The sequence below is a fragment of the Lytechinus pictus genome, chromosome 12 (genome assembly GCF_037042905.1).
Source record: "Lytechinus pictus isolate F3 Inbred chromosome 12, Lp3.0, whole genome shotgun sequence".
Classification (NCBI taxonomy): domain Eukaryota; kingdom Metazoa; phylum Echinodermata; class Echinoidea; order Temnopleuroida; family Toxopneustidae; genus Lytechinus; species Lytechinus pictus.
In genome coordinates, this window is record NC_087256.1 from 1,693,898 (window position 1) to 1,718,071 (window position 24,174).

Sequence of the window (24,174 nt, forward strand, 5' to 3'; positions counted from 1 at the left end):
TAATATTAGATTTAACAGTTCAGCAGGAGTATTCTTTCTCCTAAAAAAGTTGAATTCTTAAGAGAAGAGCACAAGGATGACAAGTTGTTGTTGAAATCAGACCTTGGTGTCAATCAGGACCTATCAACCATACAGGCTCTTTGATTGATAGATAAGTTTGCGAACAAAAAGCTTAGTCATATTGTTCAAATGAACGGAGACTATACGACCATAAACACCTGCTTTGAGAGATGGTCAAATGACTCAAGTCGTTTCTTATAAGGTGAAGATGTTTAATTCCACCCAAGGAGGCACCTGAAGGCATATCAGGCAGGAGATGAAGTTCTTCGAGTTCCCTTGCCGACCTGATCTGGTCATCATATATTTGACTATTCTCAGCTGGGTTGGGGGAGGAGGGGGGTAGTGCAGGAGAATGTTCCCTTATCCACCCAAACTAAGTGGCAATACATCTTCAATGCAACCCCATGAGGCAACTGTAAGCATATCGAGCAGGAGATGAAGTTCTTTGACTTTCCTTGCTGACCTGATTTGGTCATCATATATTTGACTATTCTCAGCTGGGGGTGGGGAAGTTGTTGTTCCGGAGAATGTTCCCCTATCAACCTCCACTAAGGTGGTTATACATATTCAATGCCACCCTAGGGGGCACCTGCAGGCATATCGAGCAGGAGATGAAGTTCTTAGACTTCCCTTGCTGGCTAGATCTCATCGTTGTTGAAGCAGGGACGAACAACCTGAACCGTCCAGTGGAGGAAACAGCAATGGAGTTTTACCACCTCCTCATGTATGTAGATAAAATGGCATGTGTAAAGATATTTGGATGGGATGTACCACTCATGTGTGTGTAATAACATTTGACATGATTGATCACATACATGACAACTTTCTTCATTTGTTGGGAACAATGGATCAACCTTGGCTGTCACCTGACAATCGGCAGTTGTATGCAGATGTTGTACATGAAAGGAGGGCAGCACTAGATAACTCCTGGGAGTTCATTGATGGAACTATTCGATCTGGCAACCCAAGCTTCATCAGAGGGTGATGTACAATGGACATAAGCGCATCCATGCATTAAAGTACCAAGCAGTAACGGCATCAAATGGTCTAATTGCCCACTTTTTTGGACCACTTGAAGGACGAAGGCACGATAGTTTCATGCTTCACGAGTCATGTCTTCTCAACGAGTTACAGAAGCGATCATATGATCCTCATGGTTAATGTACTTTGTTTATATGGTGACCCTGCGTACCCTCTTAGGGCACATCTTCAGTGTCCCTTTAAAGGTGGCCACATCACTCCAGAGCAGCAAGCATACAATCAATCTATGAGCTCGGTGAGAAAAAGTGTTGAATGGCTCTTTGGGGACATTGTAAACATTTTCAAGTTCATTGACTTCAAAAAAAGTAGTGTGTCTATCTGCTTGTGGCAAAATGTATGTAGTATCTGGATTACTCACAAATGCCCATGTCTGTCTGTATGGAAATGCTACCTGGATTAAAAGAAAGAAGCGTGAGGTACTAGTTCTCGAAAGAAACAGCAAAGTATATCATCAATATGCTCGAAGGGGATTTGGAGAGACAGAAAGAGAGGAATGACCCATTGCCCACCGTGTTACAGGTTTTGACAGACTTTGTTTCTATGTGGTTGGTGAGTTAATCCTTTTCTGGTTTTAACATCCCTTGACTTTAGGAAGTTTGCATGTGCCAACTATTAAACAGAAGATGATGGGGAGGTATGTGCTATCAAATTACATTCTTTAAAAGGTATTCTACAGGCAGAAAATAATAAGATTTTTATATAGAAAAATCCAGTTAGCAAAAAATAAAAAATAAAATAAAAATCTGATGAAGAATTATGAAGTTATTGAATTTTTATTGAGTGTTACATTATCTGGGGGAAACTGATCTGTGTGTATCAGTCATCCGTATACAGAATCATCAAAGATGTTTCTGAGGCAATAGCAAGGAGGAAGAGACAATTCATGAAGTTTCCGACAACGAGAGATGAAATTGAAACCACCCAGCTACAATTTTATGATTACTGCAGGTTTCCAGGAGTCATAGGTGCTATCAATGGGACCCATGTCTACATTAGGAGTCCTGGTGGGGAACAAGCCCTGTACTTCCTTAACAGGTAGAATAGGTACTCTGTAAATGTATAGGTTGGTATACTCTTACTCAGTTTTCAATTTGATATTTTCTGTATTCAACACCTACTGGAGGAATGTGATAATGAAAAAAAAAAGAAGACATTGGCCACCCACGGTCAATGCCTTTATGTCTAATGGCCTTACTACCAAGAACAGTAGTTTCTATACTGAAAGTGGTGCACAACTCTTCCTGGTTGACTATGTGATATAAGCTGGAGGGTCCTAGTTTGGTCTGAAACACTATTAGGGAAAAGGAAGGAAAACGATCCACTAGAAATACAAATAATCATGCCGAATGAGAAAGAGGAAGAAGTCAGAAAAGTTCTTAGAAATGAATTATCAGAGTTTGCGATAACAAAAAAATATGCAACGAACATAATGGATGATAATGCTAAAGTATTGGGCCCAACATCCAGTATCAAAGAGTTTTCCCAGTAACGAAGCAAATTTTCATGCTATTAAAAAGAACCATTTGCTATTGAGACCAGTAAGCTCTTTTTGAAGTCATGCATGAATGGCTATGTAAAGAACTGACTTCATTTTACAAAGCAAGAAATTGGAAAAGTACTGTGAAAGATAACACGAACAAATGGTTATGTTAAAAATTTGTAACAATGATAAAAAAATAGTAGTGACACAACCTTGTGCATCATTTGCCTTTGTCATATTGATCAATCATCATTCTACATCAATCACATCTGGGGCCCATAACACAAAACTTAGCAATGATCGTAGAACATTTTTCTATGATTGATTCCATTGACTACAATGTACAATCGATCGTAGAAATCAAGCGTACCATCAATCGCTAACCTTTGTGTTACGGGACCCAGGAGATATTGCCATTGTATTGACTTACACCATGCTATTATGGAGTGCTTACAGTCATTGGTCAACCCAATCTACAAATAATAGATTATTTGAACCTGCAGTGAAAAGCACAAATGAAATAAAAAGATAATACAAATATAAAATTTACTTCAACAAAATTTTTGATACATAGCTTCTTTCATTGACATTGGATAAGTGAGGTGAGCTAACATTCTATAGAAATGTGGGCTGAAATTCTTTTAACCAAAATGTAAATGTCAGGTAAATCCGGCCATTCCCGCTAGTCAAGGACAAAAATTGATTTAACACTTTGGACAATGGTATAATATAAATTAGGTAACTTACAATACCACAGAATATTTTTTTTTTTTTTAGAATAACTATCATCTATCCTGTGATATTTCATCTGAATTCTTTCCTTCTAACTCTCCACAATCATCCATCTCCTCCTCTTCTTCTTCCTCCTCTTCACTTGATGTCGCATCAGGATCATCACACTGCAGTCTGCATTTCGGACAGTCACAAGTAAAGAGATAGTTCTCCCTGCAAAGGGTAAGAGAAGTAGTGAAATGTCTATAATATATCATATGTGCTAGCATTTTTTTTATTCATTTATATTTTATTATTATAACATGACCTTGTGACCAACATGGAATTCTTAAAGACTAAAATGTGGTTATTTCAAACATGCATATTGTCACATGAGTTTAAACTTCCTATGAATGAGAGAAATTTCAAATTGAATATATACTGTATATATAGTATACGAAAACTGTCAATTATTGTTTTTATTATTTCAATATCATAAAATGTAATAAAATTCAATAAGCTCACTTGATTTCTAGGATGCACTATCATGGTATAAAAATTCAATTCAATCACCCAATTCTGACCCTCCAAAATAGTGTTCAAACTCATGTACATAACATTTGTTTCTGTATGCTGAAATCATCTCGGAACAGTTCATGAAAACACTGATGACAAAACACAGACTCATTTACATTTGGTTGTACAAGAAAAACCTTGAAATAAGTAAACAAAACAATTTTCATCTTTTCACAATCAATTTTTTACTTTGAGAGCTTTTGCCTACTCGTTTCTTCAGACTTGACATAAGTATATTTAGAACAATTATCTTAACAGGATTGCGAATAAAGAAATCTTCTCACCGTAACTCCTTTTGTCTAGAGTGTCTACTTCTTTCTCTGCTGCATTCATCAAGATAGCTGATTAATACTTCCTACATTAAAACCATTTGATACACATAGTTTTCAGTCATAACCTACATTCAAATAAAGTCTCATGTGTGTAATCTTACTAAGTATGACAAAGGAGTGTATTTTCATAATTCAATAATTGAAGCAGGGTTGCTTATTTGAAACAAATTGAAATCCAGAAAACATAAAATAAAGTAACAATTTATTTGTGCAGCTGATTTACCTACAAAGCTGAAATATCCAGGTTGTAAATATCAGCTTGTGAAATAGTTGTTTTTATACAATCAAAAAGACCTTATCTCAATTTCCAGAATTTACAGATTTGATATAGTTGAGAATTTAGAATATCTGTGCATATACATCCCATCATAGAATGATCATAGATGTATAGATAGCAAGTTTATAATTTTGTGACGAGTTTTAAGATCAAAATAGGCAAAATTTGTACAAACATTAGAATACATACATAAATGTCAGTTCAAAGCTAAATTACAAATTGCACATTCAAACTGTATCAGACATTTTGTTCTGATGATAATAATAATATGCATTTGTAAAGCGCCTTTTATCGAGAAACAATCTATTCCCAGGCGCATTATTATGATTATTATCATCAACCAAGCTTCAGCTCGAGCTGCCTTTCAGTGCTCGTGCATTCAAGGAACTAATCCTGCTGGGTACCCATTCACCTCACCTAGGTCAAGTGCAGCACATTGTAGAAAAATTTCTTGCTGAAGAAAAACACGCCATGGATAGGATTTGAACCCACGACCCTCTGTTTGAAAGGCGAGAGTCAGAACCACCAGACCACGGCACGCCGATGATAATATGATAATACTACTGACAAACATAAGAAAATTATAATATATTTCATTTTACCAATATTAGGTTGGAATGGGGATCACAGCCCTTCTTGCTCATTCATAAAAACAAACATAATGTAACCTTACCTCTCCCTCAGAAATATCTGTGAGAGCAGTGAGGCTAAGAGTAGAGTTGTTGTGAAGAAAATTAATCTCAGCGTTTGGTTCACAGCTGTGATTACCTGAAGCAATAATAGACAAAGAAAAGGCGTGTCAGTGACTGACTTCCAAGTCAGTCTTGAAAAAAAAAAAAAATGAAAATCCATATTTTATTGTTCGAAATAGACATAAATGAAATACTCCGAAAATTTCTTTTGCCCAATTGATCGAGGCCTGGCAGCCGCTGTGAGCACCAGATCGACGAGGCTCTATCCCTTGGTCGAACGCCAAACAGGGTAGCAGCAATCTCATCTTTTAAAATCTTTTGGTCTGACGCGGCCGGGGTTTCTTCTTATTATAACAAGTATCTATGTATTAGGACCCTGGTGCACATTCTGGATAAAAATTTGTGAAATTTTGTACAGCCACAGATGGCAATGGGAGATGATGGAATTGACAGTGGCAATAATATTTGTGATGACATAATGAAATAACAATAATGTTCATAATAATATATATATCCCTTATTTCAAGATTGTTGCTATGGGAGAGTGTATACAAGGGTAAAGAATGTTTCCCATGAATTTTTCCTTACTGACGTCATATAGTCCATCTTTTTCTCTTGGGAAAAATTGATTTTTTTTTTCAGACCACCACTACGAGCAGTACAGTCAAGATGGGAGTTAAGTCATATTGTACACATCTCACAAGTGTGCTTCGCTAAGCTGGCTGCCAAGCTAGCTATCCGAAAAGTTATCAACTTTTTTCATTATCATTTATTTGATGAGGAATGATACAGGTGGGAGGGAACTATTGTTTCTTTGATGTGAATAATTTTAGCCAGCTCCTCATGCACCACTGTAAATTTGTTTAATATGAGCTTTAATATGGTCAATAGCCATCACTGTACTTACAGCAGCTTTGCAATTTATAGAGTGCTGAGCCCTCACAGTTCAAAAAGGCTCCAGATTCTAGAAAAAATTAATTTGATTTTATATTTAGAATGTAACTTGTAAAGATGGAATATAAAATTGGATAGAATTGTAAACATAATAATAATAATATTCCGCTTTTATATAGCGCTTTACAAATATATTATTACCCTGGTCATCAGACTCAATCAGTCATTCCCAAACAATTACCAAAGAATCTATGCTCAGGTAAATCATTGACAATTGAAATGGAATTGTACCATAATATCATTCTGATCAAAGAGGATTGAAATATGAGTATTCATGTTACAAATTTGATACTATATTTCAAATTTTTGATTGCTCATGTTTAAATATCAGCAACAGGGAAATTCAATGTTATCTACATCCTTCTACATTATATTCAAGGTAAACTCTCTGAAATGCTTATTTTTTGCTCAGATCACCTAACTTTGACAAAGAAACTTATAGATCTCAAATAAGCCACCAAGATATCAAACTAATATATAATACCTTTCTCCATATCAACATAAAGCTGATCAATAAACTGGTCTAGATTCTGCCTTTCTTCTTCCTCCAGATCAAGATCATCACAATTATGAACATACACACTTACAGAACTAGAAATTAAAAGATAGAAATTACAACTTAGTTTTGTTGTCAATAGATATCATAGAGCAATTCAACAGCAAATGGATCCCCAATTGGTGAAAAACATCACAATGATCACAATTATGAAAATACACACTTAGAGAACTAGAAAAATTTAATGACAGATATTACAGTTAAGTTTCTGTTGTCAATAAATATCACTGAGCAATTCCGCAGCCAATGAGATCACAACAACAACAATTATGAACATACACACTTAGAGAACTAGAAATTAAACGAAAGGTGTTACAAATAAGTTTTTTTTGTCAATAGATGTCATAAAACAGGTCAAGAGCCAACGGGCCCCCATTTGGTCATATATCTAGTATCTCTGGTTGAACCAGATTTAAACATGCATTTTGTGTTTAAGCAAGGCATGAGCCATTTTGGCCTGAATTTGTGCAATACACTTGCCTATTTTCATCATCATTAATTATCACTTTTCTCAAATCACTTATCGTGAATGTCTTCTTCAGGGTCCCGTAACACAAAGGTTAGCGATTAATCGTGCGCTTGATTTTACGATTGATTGTACATTGTAGTCAATGGAATCAATCGTAGAAATATGTTCTACGATCATTGCTAATCTTTGTATTACGGGCCCCTGATTGTGAGTGAAGGGTTTTACCTTGAACCAACTCCCTGTCCATTCATACCAATGAGAGCAAACAAAGATCTCAAACCATCTGGAGTAAACCACTAGAAAAGAGGAAGAGAAAAGGGAATCAAAATAAAGATTGTACAATACATGATGGCCATGCTCAGATGACTACTTGTCAATATACAACATTTGGGTCCTGCCATCCCAAATTGAATTATCAGATTTCTTACTGGGCTTGTCAAAGCATTAAAAAGGTTTTTCTTAAATTGTCAAAATTTATCAACAATAACCCATATATTAAGTACTCAATTGAATGCAGATAACAGTTCAGAGAGCTTCAAACAATATGGAGATAACAAGGTTTAAAATTTGTGGACCACTCAAGCATGAGATAAACACACTCTGCAATCTCTGTGAAGTTTCAAAGCAGTCCCGAAAAAGAAAATCTTGCGCATTTTATTCAAATTTTTTAACTTAAAATATCGTCTTAACACAGACCCAAACTCTATACACTGGCAGCTCTACCTAGTGTAGTGCTCCTTAGAGCTCAGCTGATCGCAAGGTGCAAAGTTTCTCACATACAGCGCTGGGCAAGGAAGGGAAGAGAGTTGCGCGATGTGTCAATCAGCGTCCAGGGATTCTATCTACTGCAATGGTGTGCAGATTCTTCCATGTGTGGAGCGGAATGAAACTTCAATGACTCGGAACAGAGGCTTTTGGCAACTGGCCACGGAGTATACATTCTATATTTTCGTTTTGTTTTTTAATGTCTTGAAAGCCTCTGACAAACTTTCAGGCAGCAAAACAACCAGTTCCTCAAAAGTTTGCAGAGAGTTGAATGAATCAGTGAATGGGAAGAATTATTGAAATGAGATATTTATGGCAGCATACCTGAGCAACAGATTCTTCATAGAGAGCATTGAGCAACAATGGCTGGAGAGCTTCATACTGACCCTGCAAAAAAGCAAGAGAATACATTTTGTAAAATATTTTATCAAAATCATAATACCTCCATACAGACACTGATTGTAAGAAACCAGCATTGTGAATATAACTACACTGGAAAGGTAGCTAATGAAAATATTGAACATAGTGTACACAGGTATGATGGCTATATCACAAAAATATGAATGTGAAGTTGAGAGATAAATACTGTGTTTAAATGTAATTGGCTTTTGGTTCAGAACCGCGAGCCGATGCAGAATCGGCTTTTGGGTTTATTTTGCACCACGTTTACACGCTGCATCGGCTCGCGGTTCAGAATCGGCTTTTGGGACAAAAAACGAAATGATCCGCGGCACCAACAATATACGTCATAATAAAGAAAACGCTAGATCTGTGCGCTTATAAGTACGTCATAATGGTAAAGTAAATGGAATGCGCGCCAATGCCGATCCAGAACCGGCTTCCTGTTTAAACGTAGTAAAAAAGCCGATTCTGCATCGGCTCGCTGTTCTGAACTTACTACTTTGGTGGTGCAAAATTGCCGATTCTGAACCGAGAGCCGATGCAAGTTAATCACGTTTACACGCTATGAAAAAGCCGATGCAGCGTGTAAACACGATAAATGACAACTAATTGCATTTTCATTTTACTTTGTCCATGAAATACCATAGCCTTACATTCATTCTGTTACACAATTGATAGTATTTATCCCCTTACAAGCTTTGGTATACCAATTTGGTAGAAATCATTCTGATGGGAAAATAACATTTCTTGAAATTGTCCTTTCATTGATAATATCTCTAATATGCCTATTATATTTATTTTTGTCTTGCTCTCAGATCTAACATGATTTATGTATGTGAAAAGAGAAAAAAGAAAATTTAACAAGAAGTGTTCATGATGATCAATGTGAATCTTTGAAGATGTGAATTGCAATGTCCTACCTTGAATTGCTTCCCAAGTAGTTTATGTGACAGTTCCATCTCTTCATTATGAGGTACATGGCAGAATTGGTTGAAGACTGCTATTATCTCTTCTTTTGACTTGGCCTGGAAAACAATTCAATACATCGTTATTATGCATTAACCTAAAAAACCATCCAAGGAATACAGAAAATTGACCTTTATTCAAATTCCTGTATTCACGTTTTCAATGGGAAACCAATCTTTAATTCTATGTAGTCAAGAGATTATTTCATTACAGATGATCACTTGGGCCTCAGTCACATTCGCCGGCCAGTGGCAGTACACTGCCAGTAATTGGGGTAGCTGGGGGGTGTTTAGCAATTTTTTATGAACATATCATGTCCTCACCGGCCAAATAATCGTTAACATATCGCAGACCCAATTGCCATTGTGCTGAGGCCGTCCATACACCCACCGCACTGTTGGACAAAGCCCGGAGGGAGCGACAGAGGGCACCCAGAGGTCAAAGAAGGTGGTGGGTCCAGGGGAGCGTTTCATGAAAGGACTTGTCGGACGTTTTATCCGACAAGTACTGTTTTATCCGACAGCTACTATGGTAACAGTGAATCTCAGCCAATCATTATCAAGGAAAGTTGTCAGATCTGACAACTTGTCGGACGAAAATGTTGATGAAACGCCCCCCAGGAGTGGATCTTGTGAAGACCCCTGTTCAGCCAATATGAAACCCTGATGCATGAGCTTGAGATCAAACATGAGTAGACTTGAAGTCGTACCTAAGAGTGGAATCCAATTTGTGGCAATGAGCTGCCTGACAGAGTGAGGCCATGCATAACCAAGAACCAAAAGTAATTGTTGTGACTTGTACTTAATTTTGCAAGCACATTTTCAAAAATATTTTATTATGCATGCTTTATGTTTTTCAACCTTTCTTGTTTCGCAGGCAGTGAGCACCTTTGGAGCCCAGCATCAAGTTGGACATAACACTGCTATAACTCGCCACAGGAGCCAGTTACTAAGACTTGGCATATGCTTTCTAATTCTGGGTACCGCACAACACAATCTTTGTTTGTCCGAGGTGTGCCAGGCTATCTTTGATGAGTACCAGGCCAAGGTGTGGAAGACTCCAGAGACCAAAGACGAGTGGCGAGAATTGGCACAGGCCTTCCACGACAGGTGGAACTTCCAACACGTGTGCAGGGCCCTCAGCGGGAAACACACAGCTATCCAGAAGCCAGCAAAAGACGAGTTGCTATACTACAACTTCAAGGTTGTTTTTTTTCTTGATTGTGATGCTAGCCCTCGTCCATGCTAACTATAAATTTGTCTTGGCTGACCTTCGGGTGAACAGCACATCACTGACGCGGGAATTTTGTACTAAGCTTGCGCATTTGCGAAAAGTTGATTCAAGATCTAGTTGACATTTGGGAGAATGCATCATGCATCAATGTGAAGAAAAACAAAGAAGAGTATACATCTCATCTCTTCAGAAAACATTGACAGAAAGAGTATCAGAAGTTAGATACCTGCACAGCACGCCAGAAGGTTTCTATTTTCCTATTTCAAAGTATTGATGAGCATGGGAAATAAGGCAATAAATTTTGGAGATTCAAAAGTCTCTGACACAAAACTGAGATACTCAAGGGTAATCGGTGTACAAACCACTGCAAGGAATATGGGTTTCCTTGGCATGATGGCCTGTGAGCTCTCATCTTTGCCTACATCATTATTAGATGACAGTGAGGATATGAGAATTTCCAAATCTATGGTCACTTTAAAGAATATGACTAAGGTCAAACTCCAAAGTCTCAACAAGAATACTTGAAGACATCAAGGTCAATTACGTGCAGTGATTGATTGCTATGCCCTCTTGTAGATCCCCAGCTGGCCATCTTCTACTCCATAAAGACAAGCAACTGTGACTGATTACTTGAAAAAATTCAAGGGCAAGATAGCTGATTATCCTAGGTTTGGAGACAAGTATCTAATCTGATCGGTACCTTGATTACAGTATGAAGTGTACAACCTGATCGTCCAGAGGAAATGACAGAACATGAGTATATCAGGTTAAATTGTCCTCACCACTTCCTTCACAGAAACTGACTCTTACTGGTAGTTAAAACAACAGACAACTGATTCAAATGATATCCAAAGAACTCCAAACTGACCTTGAGTTCATGAAGCAGAGCTCCATATGCTTGTCATCACTGACCAAAAAGCAACCGCTACTGAAGTTTGACCAGATGGCTCACTAACATGGAGGCCAGATTTGTCAACCAATCATAAGTAGGCTGATACCATCATTGTTCAGCAAGCCATCAAACTGGCAAGCGATAAGGGAAGTTTCACACATGTGATCACAGATGACACAGATCTATGTGTATATCCTTTTGCTTCATCTTTATCATGAGCAAAGTCTTTCCTCACTATTAATAGTGGAGTCACGAACAGAGCTCTCACTAGACCCATTTTACAAAGTTTTATCAGGCTGAGTTAGTGGTTTTAAAGCCAAAAGTAAAGGAACATCAACGTCAATAACAATCTGACTATTACCAAATCTTTGAAAATAAACTAATATTTATCAAATATAAGAATGTTTAATGTAAATTATGCAATAAAACAAGATTAAAGATGGAAATGAATGCAAGTGCAATTCTAATATGCAAGGAGTAAGTTTTAAAGCACTTTTCATTTGAAATCAGTGGTGGGTAGAAGCGGTGTTTTTCATGAGTGGTGGTCAAAAATTGGTTGGTTGGGCCCAATCACTACTGTCCACTGTAGCTATAACACTGGTCACTAATAAAAGACAGGACGGTCCTAGACATAACTGAAAAAGTCAATAAGATGCAACACACCATCCACCTGGTGCTACCTGGTCATGCACTGACTGGCTGTGAAACAATTGGGGCATGTTTTGGCATTGGTAAGGGAACTCTGTTGAAAGTACTAAACAAGTGGAATGCCTCTGGCCGTCTCACCTGCATCACGCGATTCAATATAGCAGCAGTGCTGATTTTGAAAACTACTATAACTCACACAAGATGTTCAGTGATACTTGGTTACTCGTATTTCCACGTTTTATGAATTAGACCAATACACTTATAGAGATATGATGGTAATTCAACAAATACCCCCAACATGGCCAAAGTTCTTTGACCTTACATGACCTTTGACCTTGATCATGTGACCTGAAACTCGCACAGGATGTTCAGTGATACTTGATTACTCTTATGTCCAAGTTTTATGAACTAGACCAACACACTTTCAAATTTATGGCTGTAATTCAACAAATACCCCAATTTGGCCAAAGTTCATTGACCCTAAATGACCTTTGACCTTGATCATGTGACCTGAAACTTGCACAGGATGTTCAGTAATACTTGATTACTATTATGTCCAAGTTTCATGAATCAGATCCATAAACTTTCAAAGTTATGATGGTAATTCAACAGATACCCCCAATTCGGCCAAAGTTCATTGACCCTAAATGACCTTTGACCTTGGTCATGTGTCGTGAAACTCATGCAGGATGTTCAGTGATACTTGATTAACCTTATGTATAAGTTTCATGAACTAGGTCCATATATTTTCTAATGTATGATGACATTTCAAAAACTTAACCTTAGGTTAAGATTTTGATGTTGATTCCCCCAACATGGTCTAAGTTCATTGACCCTAAATGACCTTTGACCTTGGTCATGTGACATGAAACTCAGGCAGGATGTTCAGTGATACTTGATTAACCTTATGGCCAAGTTTCATCAACTAGGTCCATATACTTTCTAAGTTATGCTGTCATTTCAAAAACTTAACCTCAGGTTAAGATTTGGTGTTGACGCCGCCGCCGTCGCCGCCACCGTCGCCGTCGGAAAAGCGGCGCCTATAGTCTCACTCTGCTATGCAGGTGAGACAAAAACAATGCTTAAATGCAGTTGGAGACATTTGAGGCTAACATGGCTTACGTCATGCATGATGGGACTATTGCAGTTTGCTACGGGCAGCCCAATATTATTCAGATTCGATTGTAAATCTTATTCACAAGTTTGATCTCAATATCATCTTCATGAGTTCAGAGTTTATCGCAGTGATTCAATGTACCCTCTAAATGAGAAATGAAAGAATTAATGAGAAATGGAAGTAAATACCTGTTTGATAAGTGCAATCATCTTGGCAATCAACATAATACTAGTCGTCTCTGGGGGATAGTGCATCGTTCTACAAGAAAGTATGGAAAAATGAAATAAATTGAGTACATCCATTCTTCTTTTGATCTATATGGGTGGTTTAGATGTTAAAATTCAAATAATTAAGTTGGTTAACAAATAAGAAAAAAATCCAGGGCCCCATTGCATAATAGTTACCATTATGGCAACTTTGCCATCCAATGCCTTTGATTTTTATTGGTTGATGATGAGCATTGTTGCCATGGTAGGTTACCATTGGATGTCAAAGTTAATAGTAATAATAAAAGTAACTATTTTTGCAACAAGGCTCAGATTAGCTAGTGGTCAGATAGGATATGAAGTGATGTCAAACCGCAAATCTCACCGAAGGTGATTGAATAATATCTGAGGAGCATACATAAATGTAAATAGGCATTCTTCTCTGAATTTATTTTCATTGTAACCAAGGCAACCAACTTCCCCAAACAATTAAGAAATATGTCTTGCACATCTTCATCTCCCGACCAACAAGTATGCCAAGTTTCACAAGCATTAGGCAATAACCAAGAAAGTAAATTTACCGGTAGTTATTGATGCAGGAATCAAAGGATGTTTGAGATAATTTGAAATATTTTATTTAAAAACAAATACAAAATATTAAATCTCCAAGGCTCTTTGAAATATTTTGGGGGCAAAATTGCCAAGGGCCCATTTAATTATTTCCCTGCATCATTGGTTCCTCATTCTCTTACTGCCTTTGTGGACCATTTTATAACTGTTTGTAAAATTAAGAATATCTCTCAAATGCCATAGCCTTATATTACATCACATTTTGATGAAATTTTCAGACCGATGGCATGCTTTTTTTCATTTTTCTCTACTTTTTAAAACTCATTGTCAGAATGGCCTTGGCCTTTATGACTTATTTAGACAAACAGGGGGCCGTTTCATAAAGCTGTTCGTAAGTTAAGAGCGACTTTAAGAACGACTGGTGAACCTTTCTTATGCGCTAAACCATCGCCAATTCAATATACTATTTACCACAAGAAAGGATCACCAGTCGTTCTTAAAGTCGCTCGTAACTTACGAACAGCTTTATGAAACACAGCACTGGTATCACACCATGTAGGATATGTCCAGAAAGGCAAAACAAAGAAAAAGTGGTATTAAACCAAATTGCAATACACCAGTATGGGTTCTTGATCTGGGGCCCATCTTACAAAGAGTTGCGATTGATCCGATCTATCGTAACTATGGAAAGCCAGCAAAGTCAACATATAAAATGCATGTTTGTTCAAAAAAAAATTCTAGATATGAATGTATATCCATAAATTCATTGATTTGACAATTTGGTGTGTTCTCCTTTGTTTACAAAAGACATTTTGCATATTTCCTTTAGAAAAAATTATGACACTAATGGATTTCCATAGAGTTACAATTGATTGGATCAATCGTAACTCTTTGTAAGACGGGGGCCCTTGACTTACTTCCAAACTTCCTGAAGGATAACAAGAGGATGATTAGGATCAGGTGGATGATGTGATATACAGAGTACTTGATGATATTCATTCCATGCTTCTTCTCTACATTCACTGCTGCAATATACAACCTACAACAAAAGGGTATCAAAAGTATCATCACACTGAAAAAAAGAAAGTTTTCAGAAGTTCTGTAAAAAAAATTCTTTCAAAATAGTAACAAACTATGCTCAGAATACCCTACAGCCTGAATTGATGTATAGATATTTTCTTATCTACAGTCACTGTTGCAATATTGAACCTACAAAACATGGTATCAAAAGTATTATCACACTAGAAATGGTTTTCAGAACTGATGCAAATTTTTTTTAACAGAAAACCATGCTCAGAATATGCCGGAGCCTGAATTCATTATATCTGTTATATTTCCAATGGGTTACAAAATGTAACAAGTGGAACGCCTCTGGCAGTCTCGCCTGCATTACACAATTTAATATAGCAGCAGTGCTAACTTTGAAAACTACTATAAAATAATCATTAACAAAAACATCATTCATATGACATAATACCACGTTCATTGACCATAAATGACATTTGAACAGAGACTTAAGACTGTCAACTACACCCATGTCCACATTTCATTCACTCTATCCATAAACTTTCAAAGTTATGATGGCACTTCAACAATTACCCCAACATGGCCTAAGTTTATTGACCTTAACTGACCTTTGACTTGGTTTTGTGACCTGAAACTCACAGGGGATGTTCAGTGATGCTTGATTACTCTTATGTCCAAGTTTTATTAACTAGATCCATAAACTTTCAGAGTTAGGATGGTAATTTAACATATACCCCCAACACGGCCAAAGTTCATTGACCTTAAATGACCATTGACCATGGTCATCAGGTCATGTGACCTGAAACTCGCACAGGATATTCAGTGGTACTTGATTAACCTAATGTCTCAGTTTGATGAACTAAATCCATAAATTTTCAAAGTTATGATGGTAATTCAACAAATACCCCCAACTTGGCCAAAGTTCATTGACCCTCAATGACCTTTGACCTTGGTCATGTGACCTGAAACTCAGGCAGGATGTTCACTAATACTTGATTAACCTTATGTCCAAGTTTCATGGACTAGATCCATAAATTTTCAAAGTTATGATAGTAATTCAACAAATACCCCCAACTTGACCAAAGTTCATTGACCCTAAATGACCTTTGACCTTGGTCACGTGACCTGAAACTCGAGCAGGATGTTCACTAATACTTGATTAACCTTATGCCCAAGTTTCATGAACTAGGTCCATATAATTTCTAAGTTATGATGTCATTTCAAAAACTTAACCTTCGGTTAAGATTTTGAAAATAATTTTCCCAACATGGTCTAAGTTCATTGACCCTAAATGACCTTTGACCTTGGTCATGTGACCTGAAACTCAGGCAGGATGTTCAGTAATACTTGATTAACCTTATGTCCAAGTTTCATGAACTAGGTCCATATACTTTCTAAGTTATGATGTCATTTCAAAAACTTAACCTTAGGTTAAGATTTGATGTTGACGCCGCCGCCGCCGCCGTCGGAAAAGCGGCGCCTATAGTCTCGCTCTGCTATGCAGGCGAGACAAAAAGCACAAAGACCAATTTTCATTGATTTAGGGCAAGTAAAAACAGATTCAGTTTTCTAACCAATCACTTCTGTACTGCATCATTTGGTGGCCAAACATACCTTGGCAGATACAATGGTAACATGCTCAAAATTTACACGATTATTTGCAAATTTTCCATGATACATTCTACTAAAAGGGCAAGACAACTGTCAGAAAATTTTTGTAAATTTTTTAATAAAATACCCATCTTCCATCTTCCTTTTTATGTTGCCATCATATCCCAAAGACAGTATCACATAACAAGACTTACCTGACAATGAGGGCAGTGTACAAAATTTTCTTTTTTCACTTTACAACACTCCGTGTAGGGAAGGACCAGCGAAGGGTTGGCTGAAAGACGTCTAGCCATCTCTTCAGCATTTTCCATCGACCTCAAGCAATGTTCACATGCTTCGTAGTTATAAAACTCATTCCACAAGAACTGAGCACAAACAAGAGGCTTTTCTTCAAAGAGCACCGTTCCTGCAGCTACATCTCTTGTAGAAAATAGACCTCTTCCCTACACAAGAGTGGATAGGTACAACAATTATGAATGGATATTTTTGGAGATGCTGTTTTACTGGTTTTAATTTTTTTATGTGATTTTTTTTTTTTTTGGGGGGGGAACAAACCAGTGCAATCAAGTTATTTACCACATACCCCTGGTACCTCTTCATTTCATTTCATGGTTTATTTATTTCCAGTAAAACAATCATACACATACTGCAGCTAAAGAGCTGAAATGCATGTATTTACAAAGGTATAACAATCGCACATGTATGATGTAGCATAAAACAATTCTGTAATAATGATAAAACTAATGGTACATTAAGAAGATCCAGATTACAAAATGAAATTACAGTGAAAATATGCACTTCACAAGTTATCAAGGAGATTGATAAAATACGGTATTGCACTGTGTTTTAAAACGGGAGGTCCTGCATTTGTATTGCATTTACTTTTGTTTATTGCGTTTAGTCATGCCAACAACATACTGTCATTATAATTAACATTCCTTTCCAGTAACTAGTTTTTACAATGTGGATTTTTTTCTCACTGCAAAATCAGAGCATAATTGTTCACGTTTATCTTTTAGTGCATCCAGTTTGCATCGTTTTAAAGCATTTTTCATAATTTGAATAACTTTTGCCTAAGATAATTTTACAAACTCTTTTCTGGATTCTTTTTAATTTTTGTACATTAAACACAGGGACACAATAGGCCTATTCTAAAACAGGGCGGATGTATCCGATATAGTCAGAAATCAGGGTTGTTTGAATGTTTGAATGTAATATTTAACCAGATTTGCAATAGGCACTTCCTGATATGCTTGTAACAAAATACACATTTTATGTTTTCATTACAGTGTAACCTCAGTTCCAAATAAAACTTCAATAAATTTCGTTGCAAGATGTAGGATAAGCACCACTGTCCACCACATCATTGATGTGCTGTTTTTTCAAACTATTACAGAGATGCCAACCTAAAGGGATGGTTGTCAGGAATATTTACCATATTTGTCAGGAACAAATGGGAGTTTCTCAGGAACATCCCGCGAAGTAGCATCGTTTATACAGGGATGCCACTAGGTGTCCTCCAAAAATACTGAAACTCATCGCGGGCCGGGACAGTGTCAAAGAAAATTTTTTTTAGGGGGGTCCACCTTTAATTTTGGGATGGACACATGTCACAGGTAAAAAATTGGACAAATTGTTGTGATCGATGACTTTGAAGTCAATTAGGTTTGAAAAACTGACGGTAGTTAGTTGTGTGTTTCTCATAGAACGCTAGACCAAAAGCTTCAGTCTCTGTATTTTGGTTGTTCAGCTGAACCGCGTTGGCTCCACTCACCAATACATAGACTGAAGAGTTGTTGGCCCGTACATAAAGACAACGTATCAGCTAACCCAGGGAGCTCTGGGCTAGCTGATACGTACGTAACCCAAGGAGCTCCGGCCCGCTTTTCGGGCCGGAGCTCCCTGAGTTCCGTATCAGCATGCAGCAGTAACGTTAGATCTAACATTCGGCGGAAACCCGATTTTCGGATCGTTTTTGGTACATCAAATGTCACATTATGAAAAAATAATTACATCCAAACTTACGAGAAAATATATAAAATTCAGAAACATCGTACCTTAGACCGCAGTTACCGCTAATTCCTTTCAAATGATGATCAAAACTTAGTAATCCTCGATTCCTTCGTTGGTCATCGTAAGTTGCCATCTTGGATGACGTCATCATCTTTACAGTCGTATTTACCAGTCGCTATTATACCGCGATTCGTGCCGCTGATTTGTGCTTGTCTATGTGCGTGCGTTCGGAACTTGTCACTCGCATTGATTGGCCAGGATATCGATAATTCTAATCAGAAAGCCTTGATAAAAGCATAACTCAATGAACGTAGTAGGCAGTGCGCGCGTTTATAAATTATAGTAGAGAAACTCCCGTTGGTTTACCGTTGGCCACACACACGCTGCATGCACGATACATGTATACACAATACACGCATATACATGCACAATACACAAATATATACACATGCACAGCAAAGCAATACACAATACACATGTATTGTAGTTGTTTTTCCGTAACCTTTTTATTGTTGCCGTAACACCGTAATTGGAGGAATAAAATCGGAACAAATACGGCGAATCCGTAACGGTTGGCATCTCTGCTATTACATGAACAAGCAAGCACAGCAGTTGTATTGCTGCATACAGTAACACTTGCCCAGCAACTTTCCCATTTTTAAATTCTTACTTATTAAGTATACATGTGTACTTTGAAATTGTGTAATTGAATGTATGGGTATTGATAAGAAAATACACAAGCATGCAAATATACATGTAATTCTTATCAAATGTACACATATGCCTTCAACTTAAGTAATTGAAAGAATGGGTATTAATAGTAACAAGAAGGAGGTACATACAAGTAGTTCAGCTGTTTTGTAAAAGTATCCAAGTTGTGGACTTTGAGCACCTTTGTAGATTTTATATATTATTTTATTGAAGATTTAACAGTTTGGTGTACATACAGAGTTATTTATCATTACTTTGTTAGAAACTTGTTGTTTTCATCAGTTTTGCTTGTTTTACAATTTGAAAATAAAACAGTGGTGTTATATCAGACTCCATGAGGGTGTATCATTCTTTTAAAGTATCTCTAAAGCATGTGGAACAGAAATGAAAATGATTACATTGAAAGTATCTGTTAAGAAGAAGAGAAAATAGAGAAAACTAATTTTTTTCATAAAAGTTGATTTGAATCAGTGATTTTTTTGAAAAAAATCAAGTGATTTAAATCGTGATTTAAATCATGATTTAAATCGACATTATTTAAATCAAACAACCCTGTCAGAAATTGGTTATTTTATATTTTTTTCACTAATCTAAACATATAAAGAGCTTTTCATTGCACTTTTTTAACATTTCATTTATATGGAAGTCCCATTTTAAATTTTGATAGATATAAACTCCTAAAATCTTTAATGTATCGACGTAAGGCAGTTCTGCTTCGCCAATATGCAAAAACTCACAAAAGGGGGCATTTAATATGTTCATTTCCATACACTTACTAGGATCCAGTTTCATATGATTACTGTCTGTCCATTCTAATAATTCATCTCATACATTTTTTATAATATTGTTTTTGTAAATTCTGTTTTGGAGTAACGTAAGATCCATGAGCAAAAGCCATTGTTGGAGAAGGAAAACCCGTAACGAACCATGGAAAACCTAAATCACCCTGGGCCAGTTATTTAATGTTTCTTGACCTCGATGGGTCCGGGAAAAAAAAAAAATTACATACGCAACGTGCCCATTCAAGCAAACTCACTAGCCATCGCATGCAGTCATTTTTATTGCTCTTTAATAGTTTTATTTCCGGGCTGATTTTCTTTGCTCAAAACTGAAAACAGAATTAACATTGGATTTCAAAATACAATATGCCTTTGAAAACTTGATTAAATATCATATTAGGGTGTCTGAAGCCGCACTGAAAAGTGTCAGCATAAAACAGGCTGATTTAGGGGGAAATATGGCACATTTTTACAGGCAGTTCAGGCTGCTAGAAAAATGTGATCTGAATTGATTATTAACTTGTGTTTGGCATGTATGGAAAGAGAAAATTCAGGGGCTTCTTTTGAAAGTAAGGACAAGTTTATATGATTATTTTAAATAAGGATTTAGAGATAAATTGCAAACCCTTATTTGTGTGTGTTGAGATTGCCATTTCCCCATGCGTTTTCTATGGGAAAATGAAATGTCTGTTTTGCACAATTTTTTTTCACTTTGTCGCAATTTTTCATTGTGATCTGGTTTCCAAATCTTTATAAAAATCATACCATCAGAAAGAGCATAAAAAATCCTATTGGACACTTTATGGACAAGTTTTTGGCATTAATTGGAATTGTGTGTGTCCATTTCTTAACTACAGTCTATGGCAAAGAAATGCTGAAAATTGACCTAATTTCATTCTTCTTTTTTGCAGCCAATAATTGGATTTTTTTCAAAAATGTTACATTTCTTTCAGTCTGAAGGTCATTTCTCTTCAAATTCACAAAGAAAATGTGATATTTTCTAGTAATAAGAAAAATAATTTTTTTCTCCAGACACCCTAATCAAATACAATTTAATTTTGAAAGGCCTACTACAGGCAGAGATCTCTTACGTAAATGGTTTATGGTCTAACCCTCGGGCTTGCCTGCGGATATGTTACATACGAGGGATTATTGAGCGATTCAGGGTTGATAGCGATGAGCTCAGACCCTTGTGCATGCGATGGTTTGAAATTGGCAGCAAATTATTTATTCGTGTGAGGAACTCGATGTTGGCTCTAAATCACCAATTTTGATCTGGAGTGAAATTAGGAAGAAAAGTAAGAAATTAAGCTTCTTATTCTTTCTTAGACAGGAATAACCGTCGTTTCTGGGGATTTATTCAACACTTTCTGACATTTTACTATAATCCCCATTCACCGAAGGTAGTGTGTTAGTGCGAGCCTGCATGTGTAATCTGGTCGGCATTTCGGAGGACGGGTTTTGTCCAGATTTTAATTTCTTTTAGATTCTAAATGACATTATATTTTCTTGAACGAAGGCCCACTATTTTCGTTAGACTCTAATTTTTCTTTTGATACTATGTAAGTTCTATAAAATATCGAAAATATACGTTACCGATGAGTTTTTCCCCGGGTTATTCCTTATTTTTTTAATTTTCTGCCGGAGAGGAAAAAATGGCAGCCGTCAACGAGTTGTGCTTTTATCAAGGCTTTCCGATTAAATTTTCGATATCCTGGCCAATCAATGCGAGCGACAAGTTCCGAACGCACGCACATCTACAAGCGCAAAGCAGCGGCACAAATCGCGATATACAGTGCGTCCCACAAAAAACAAAACCAAGATTTATAATAACTTAATCACAAATAAAATAGACAAATGACCTACCATTGTAAAGCTTAGGCTTAGGATCTCTTCTTTCATCTGAAATTACTTAGATTATTTCTCATTCGCGCATGAGCGAGCAAAAACAATTTGAAGAGGGGATACCAAAAAGTCATTTGGCGGGCTGTATCTGGGTTTCAAAAAGAAAACCACATTTAAAAACAGTTCAATATCTGCGCTTTAATTTGATACCTCAATTACAGAAAATGGTCAAGAAATAACAAAGTTCTGGTTATTTGAAATAAGGCTTGAATTTCAATAATTTCATAACATGAAGAGGTTTTGCGTTCAAACTCACTCGACACTCCGTTTTGTTGACGATCAGCCATGCATGAAGTCTTTTGTTTAGCTTCTGTAGGAAACCAGCGAAAACACGTTTATTTGATAAAATTATGAAAATACAAGCATTGTTTCGAGTGAACATAACTTTTTTACTTCTTGACCATTTTTTGTGATTAAGGTATCAAATAAAAGAGCAGATATTGAACCTTTTAGGCATGTGATTTTCTTTTTGAAATTCAGATAACCCCCGCCAAATTAGTTTTTGGCATCCTTTCTTCAAATTGTTTTTGCTCACTCATGCATGAATGAGGAATAATCTAAGTAATATCAGATGAAAGAGGGGATTATAAGCTTTACATTGACCAGTAGGTCATTTGTCTATTGTATTTGTGATTAAATACTGATAAATCATCGCTTAATCTCGGTTTCTTTTTTTCTGGGACGCACTGTATAGCGACTGGTAAATACGTCTGTAACAATGTAAGGATGATGACGTCATCAAAGATGGCAACTTACGTTGACCAACAAAAGGATCGAAGATGACGATGTTTCGATCATCATTTGAAAGGAATTAGGGCCTAGCGGTAACTGCAGTCTAAGGTACGATATTTCTGAATTTTTAAAATTTTTTCGTAAATTCTATGGATGTGATTTCTTTTTCATAATGTAACATTTTATGTACAAAAAAACGATCGGAAAATCGGGTTTCCGCTGAATGTTAGATCTAACGTTACTGTCTGTACGTACGGGCCTCCAAGCTCTTCAGTCTATGTATTGGTGAGTGAATAGCCAACGCAGTTCAGCAGAACAACCAAAATACAGAGACTGAAGCTTTTGGTCTAATTCTTTCTAAGCTAGTTTCGGTGTTGGATTTTATTTTACAATAAATATGCATTTTTCCCACCTTTAATTGCCACTCGGAGTATCAGAGCGAGTTTTGGACCTTGATGTTCGGGTAGGCCTAGGTAGGTGTAGTGTAGACTGTAGAGGTATTCAGGTAGTGAAGTGGAGCCTGCACGAACATCACTTGAGGTAAGCTAGAACTCTACATGTAGACTCTAGATCTATCTAGGCCTATGTAAAAAAGTTAGGCCCAACGTTAGATCTAGGCCTTGTCTATGTTAGATCTAGATCGACTTTACAATTAATACATGTCGGACTGAGCAGCTATAAGCCTATAGCTTACTCTACTCTAGTCTAGAGTCTTGAATCTAGACCTAGACATATCATCTCTAATTCTCTGAAATATCAAAGTTTGGTGGCTTATATAATTCCTGAGTTTGCAACAGCCATTTGAGCAAAAAACTGACCGAATACAGGGCATGTTAGACCTACTTATTCTACATCCTCTCCGCTTTCATGCGACAGCGGAGCTCCGCTTAACTTGCACATCAAGATCAACGTGTTCAAACTCTAAGACATAGGCCGACGGCTACGCGTGTACCGGCGGGTCAATGACTTCGCGACGAGCACCCGGTATCTAACCTAGATCGAATTATTCGAATACGATAATTAAGTTCCTGGACATTTTCAAAAGTCATATAAATAAACAGCAAGTATTCATATATATATAGACCACACAATTTAACATACCTTCAATGAATCGATGAAGCGAACATCAACGCAAGATCCGTTCGCCATGGCATGCTCGAATTAATTGATCAACACACCCGGACCCGGTCCAGTAGCTATACGCTTTGATCAGCTTCAGCTTCACGGCCGGCCACGCGGCCACGTGCACTGACTGTACTTGTGCGCGGCATAAATATGGCGGGAACGTTAGACTCTAACTCTAACTTAAAGTTTAAACTGTTACTACACAATCGCTCTATAAAAATGTTTTAAACTTTGTGGGTTTTTTTTTACTTCTCCTTGTTTCCTTGATTTTGCTACAGTATCATTAATTATGGCTTATCAACAATTTTATCAGAACATCAGGGAG

The 24,174-nt window shown here is 36.9% G+C and overlaps 1 protein-coding gene across 1 annotated transcript; it reads right to left on the bottom strand.

Moving 5' to 3' along the window:
- Positions 1–1,745: 1,745 nt before the first annotated feature.
- On the bottom strand, positions 1,746–23,986 carry LOC129273186 (histone-lysine N-trimethyltransferase SMYD5-like). Its single transcript, XM_064107481.1, has 12 exons — positions 23,826–23,986; positions 16,779–17,027; positions 14,865–14,986; positions 13,360–13,429; positions 9,236–9,340; positions 8,238–8,300; positions 7,374–7,444; positions 6,608–6,714; positions 6,077–6,133; positions 5,151–5,245; positions 4,153–4,223; positions 1,746–3,526 (listed from the first exon to the last, which is right to left on the bottom strand). The coding sequence occupies exons 1-12, from the start codon at positions 23,871–23,873 to the stop codon at positions 3,367–3,369; spliced, it is 1,218 nt and encodes a 405-aa protein (XP_063963551.1). The 5' UTR covers positions 23,874–23,986; the 3' UTR covers positions 1,746–3,366.
- Between the last annotated feature and the right edge of the window lie 188 nt (positions 23,987–24,174).

What these genes read in the sequence shown, in the direction of transcription:
- LOC129273186 (XM_064107481.1), bottom strand. Translation starts at nt 23,873, where the DNA reads ATGGCGAACGGATCTTGCGTTGATGTTCGCTTCATCGATTCATTGAAG. An exon ending in ATGAAGAATCTGTTGCTCAG is followed by an intron (nt 7,445 to 8,237) that starts GTATGCTGCCAT and finishes CCTCTTTTCTAG; the next exon opens with TGGTTTACTCCAGATGGTTT. An exon ending in GGACAGGGAGTTGGTTCAAG is followed by an intron (nt 6,715 to 7,373) that starts GTAAAACCCTTC and finishes TTTAATTTCTAG; the next exon opens with TTCTGTAAGTGTGTATGTTC.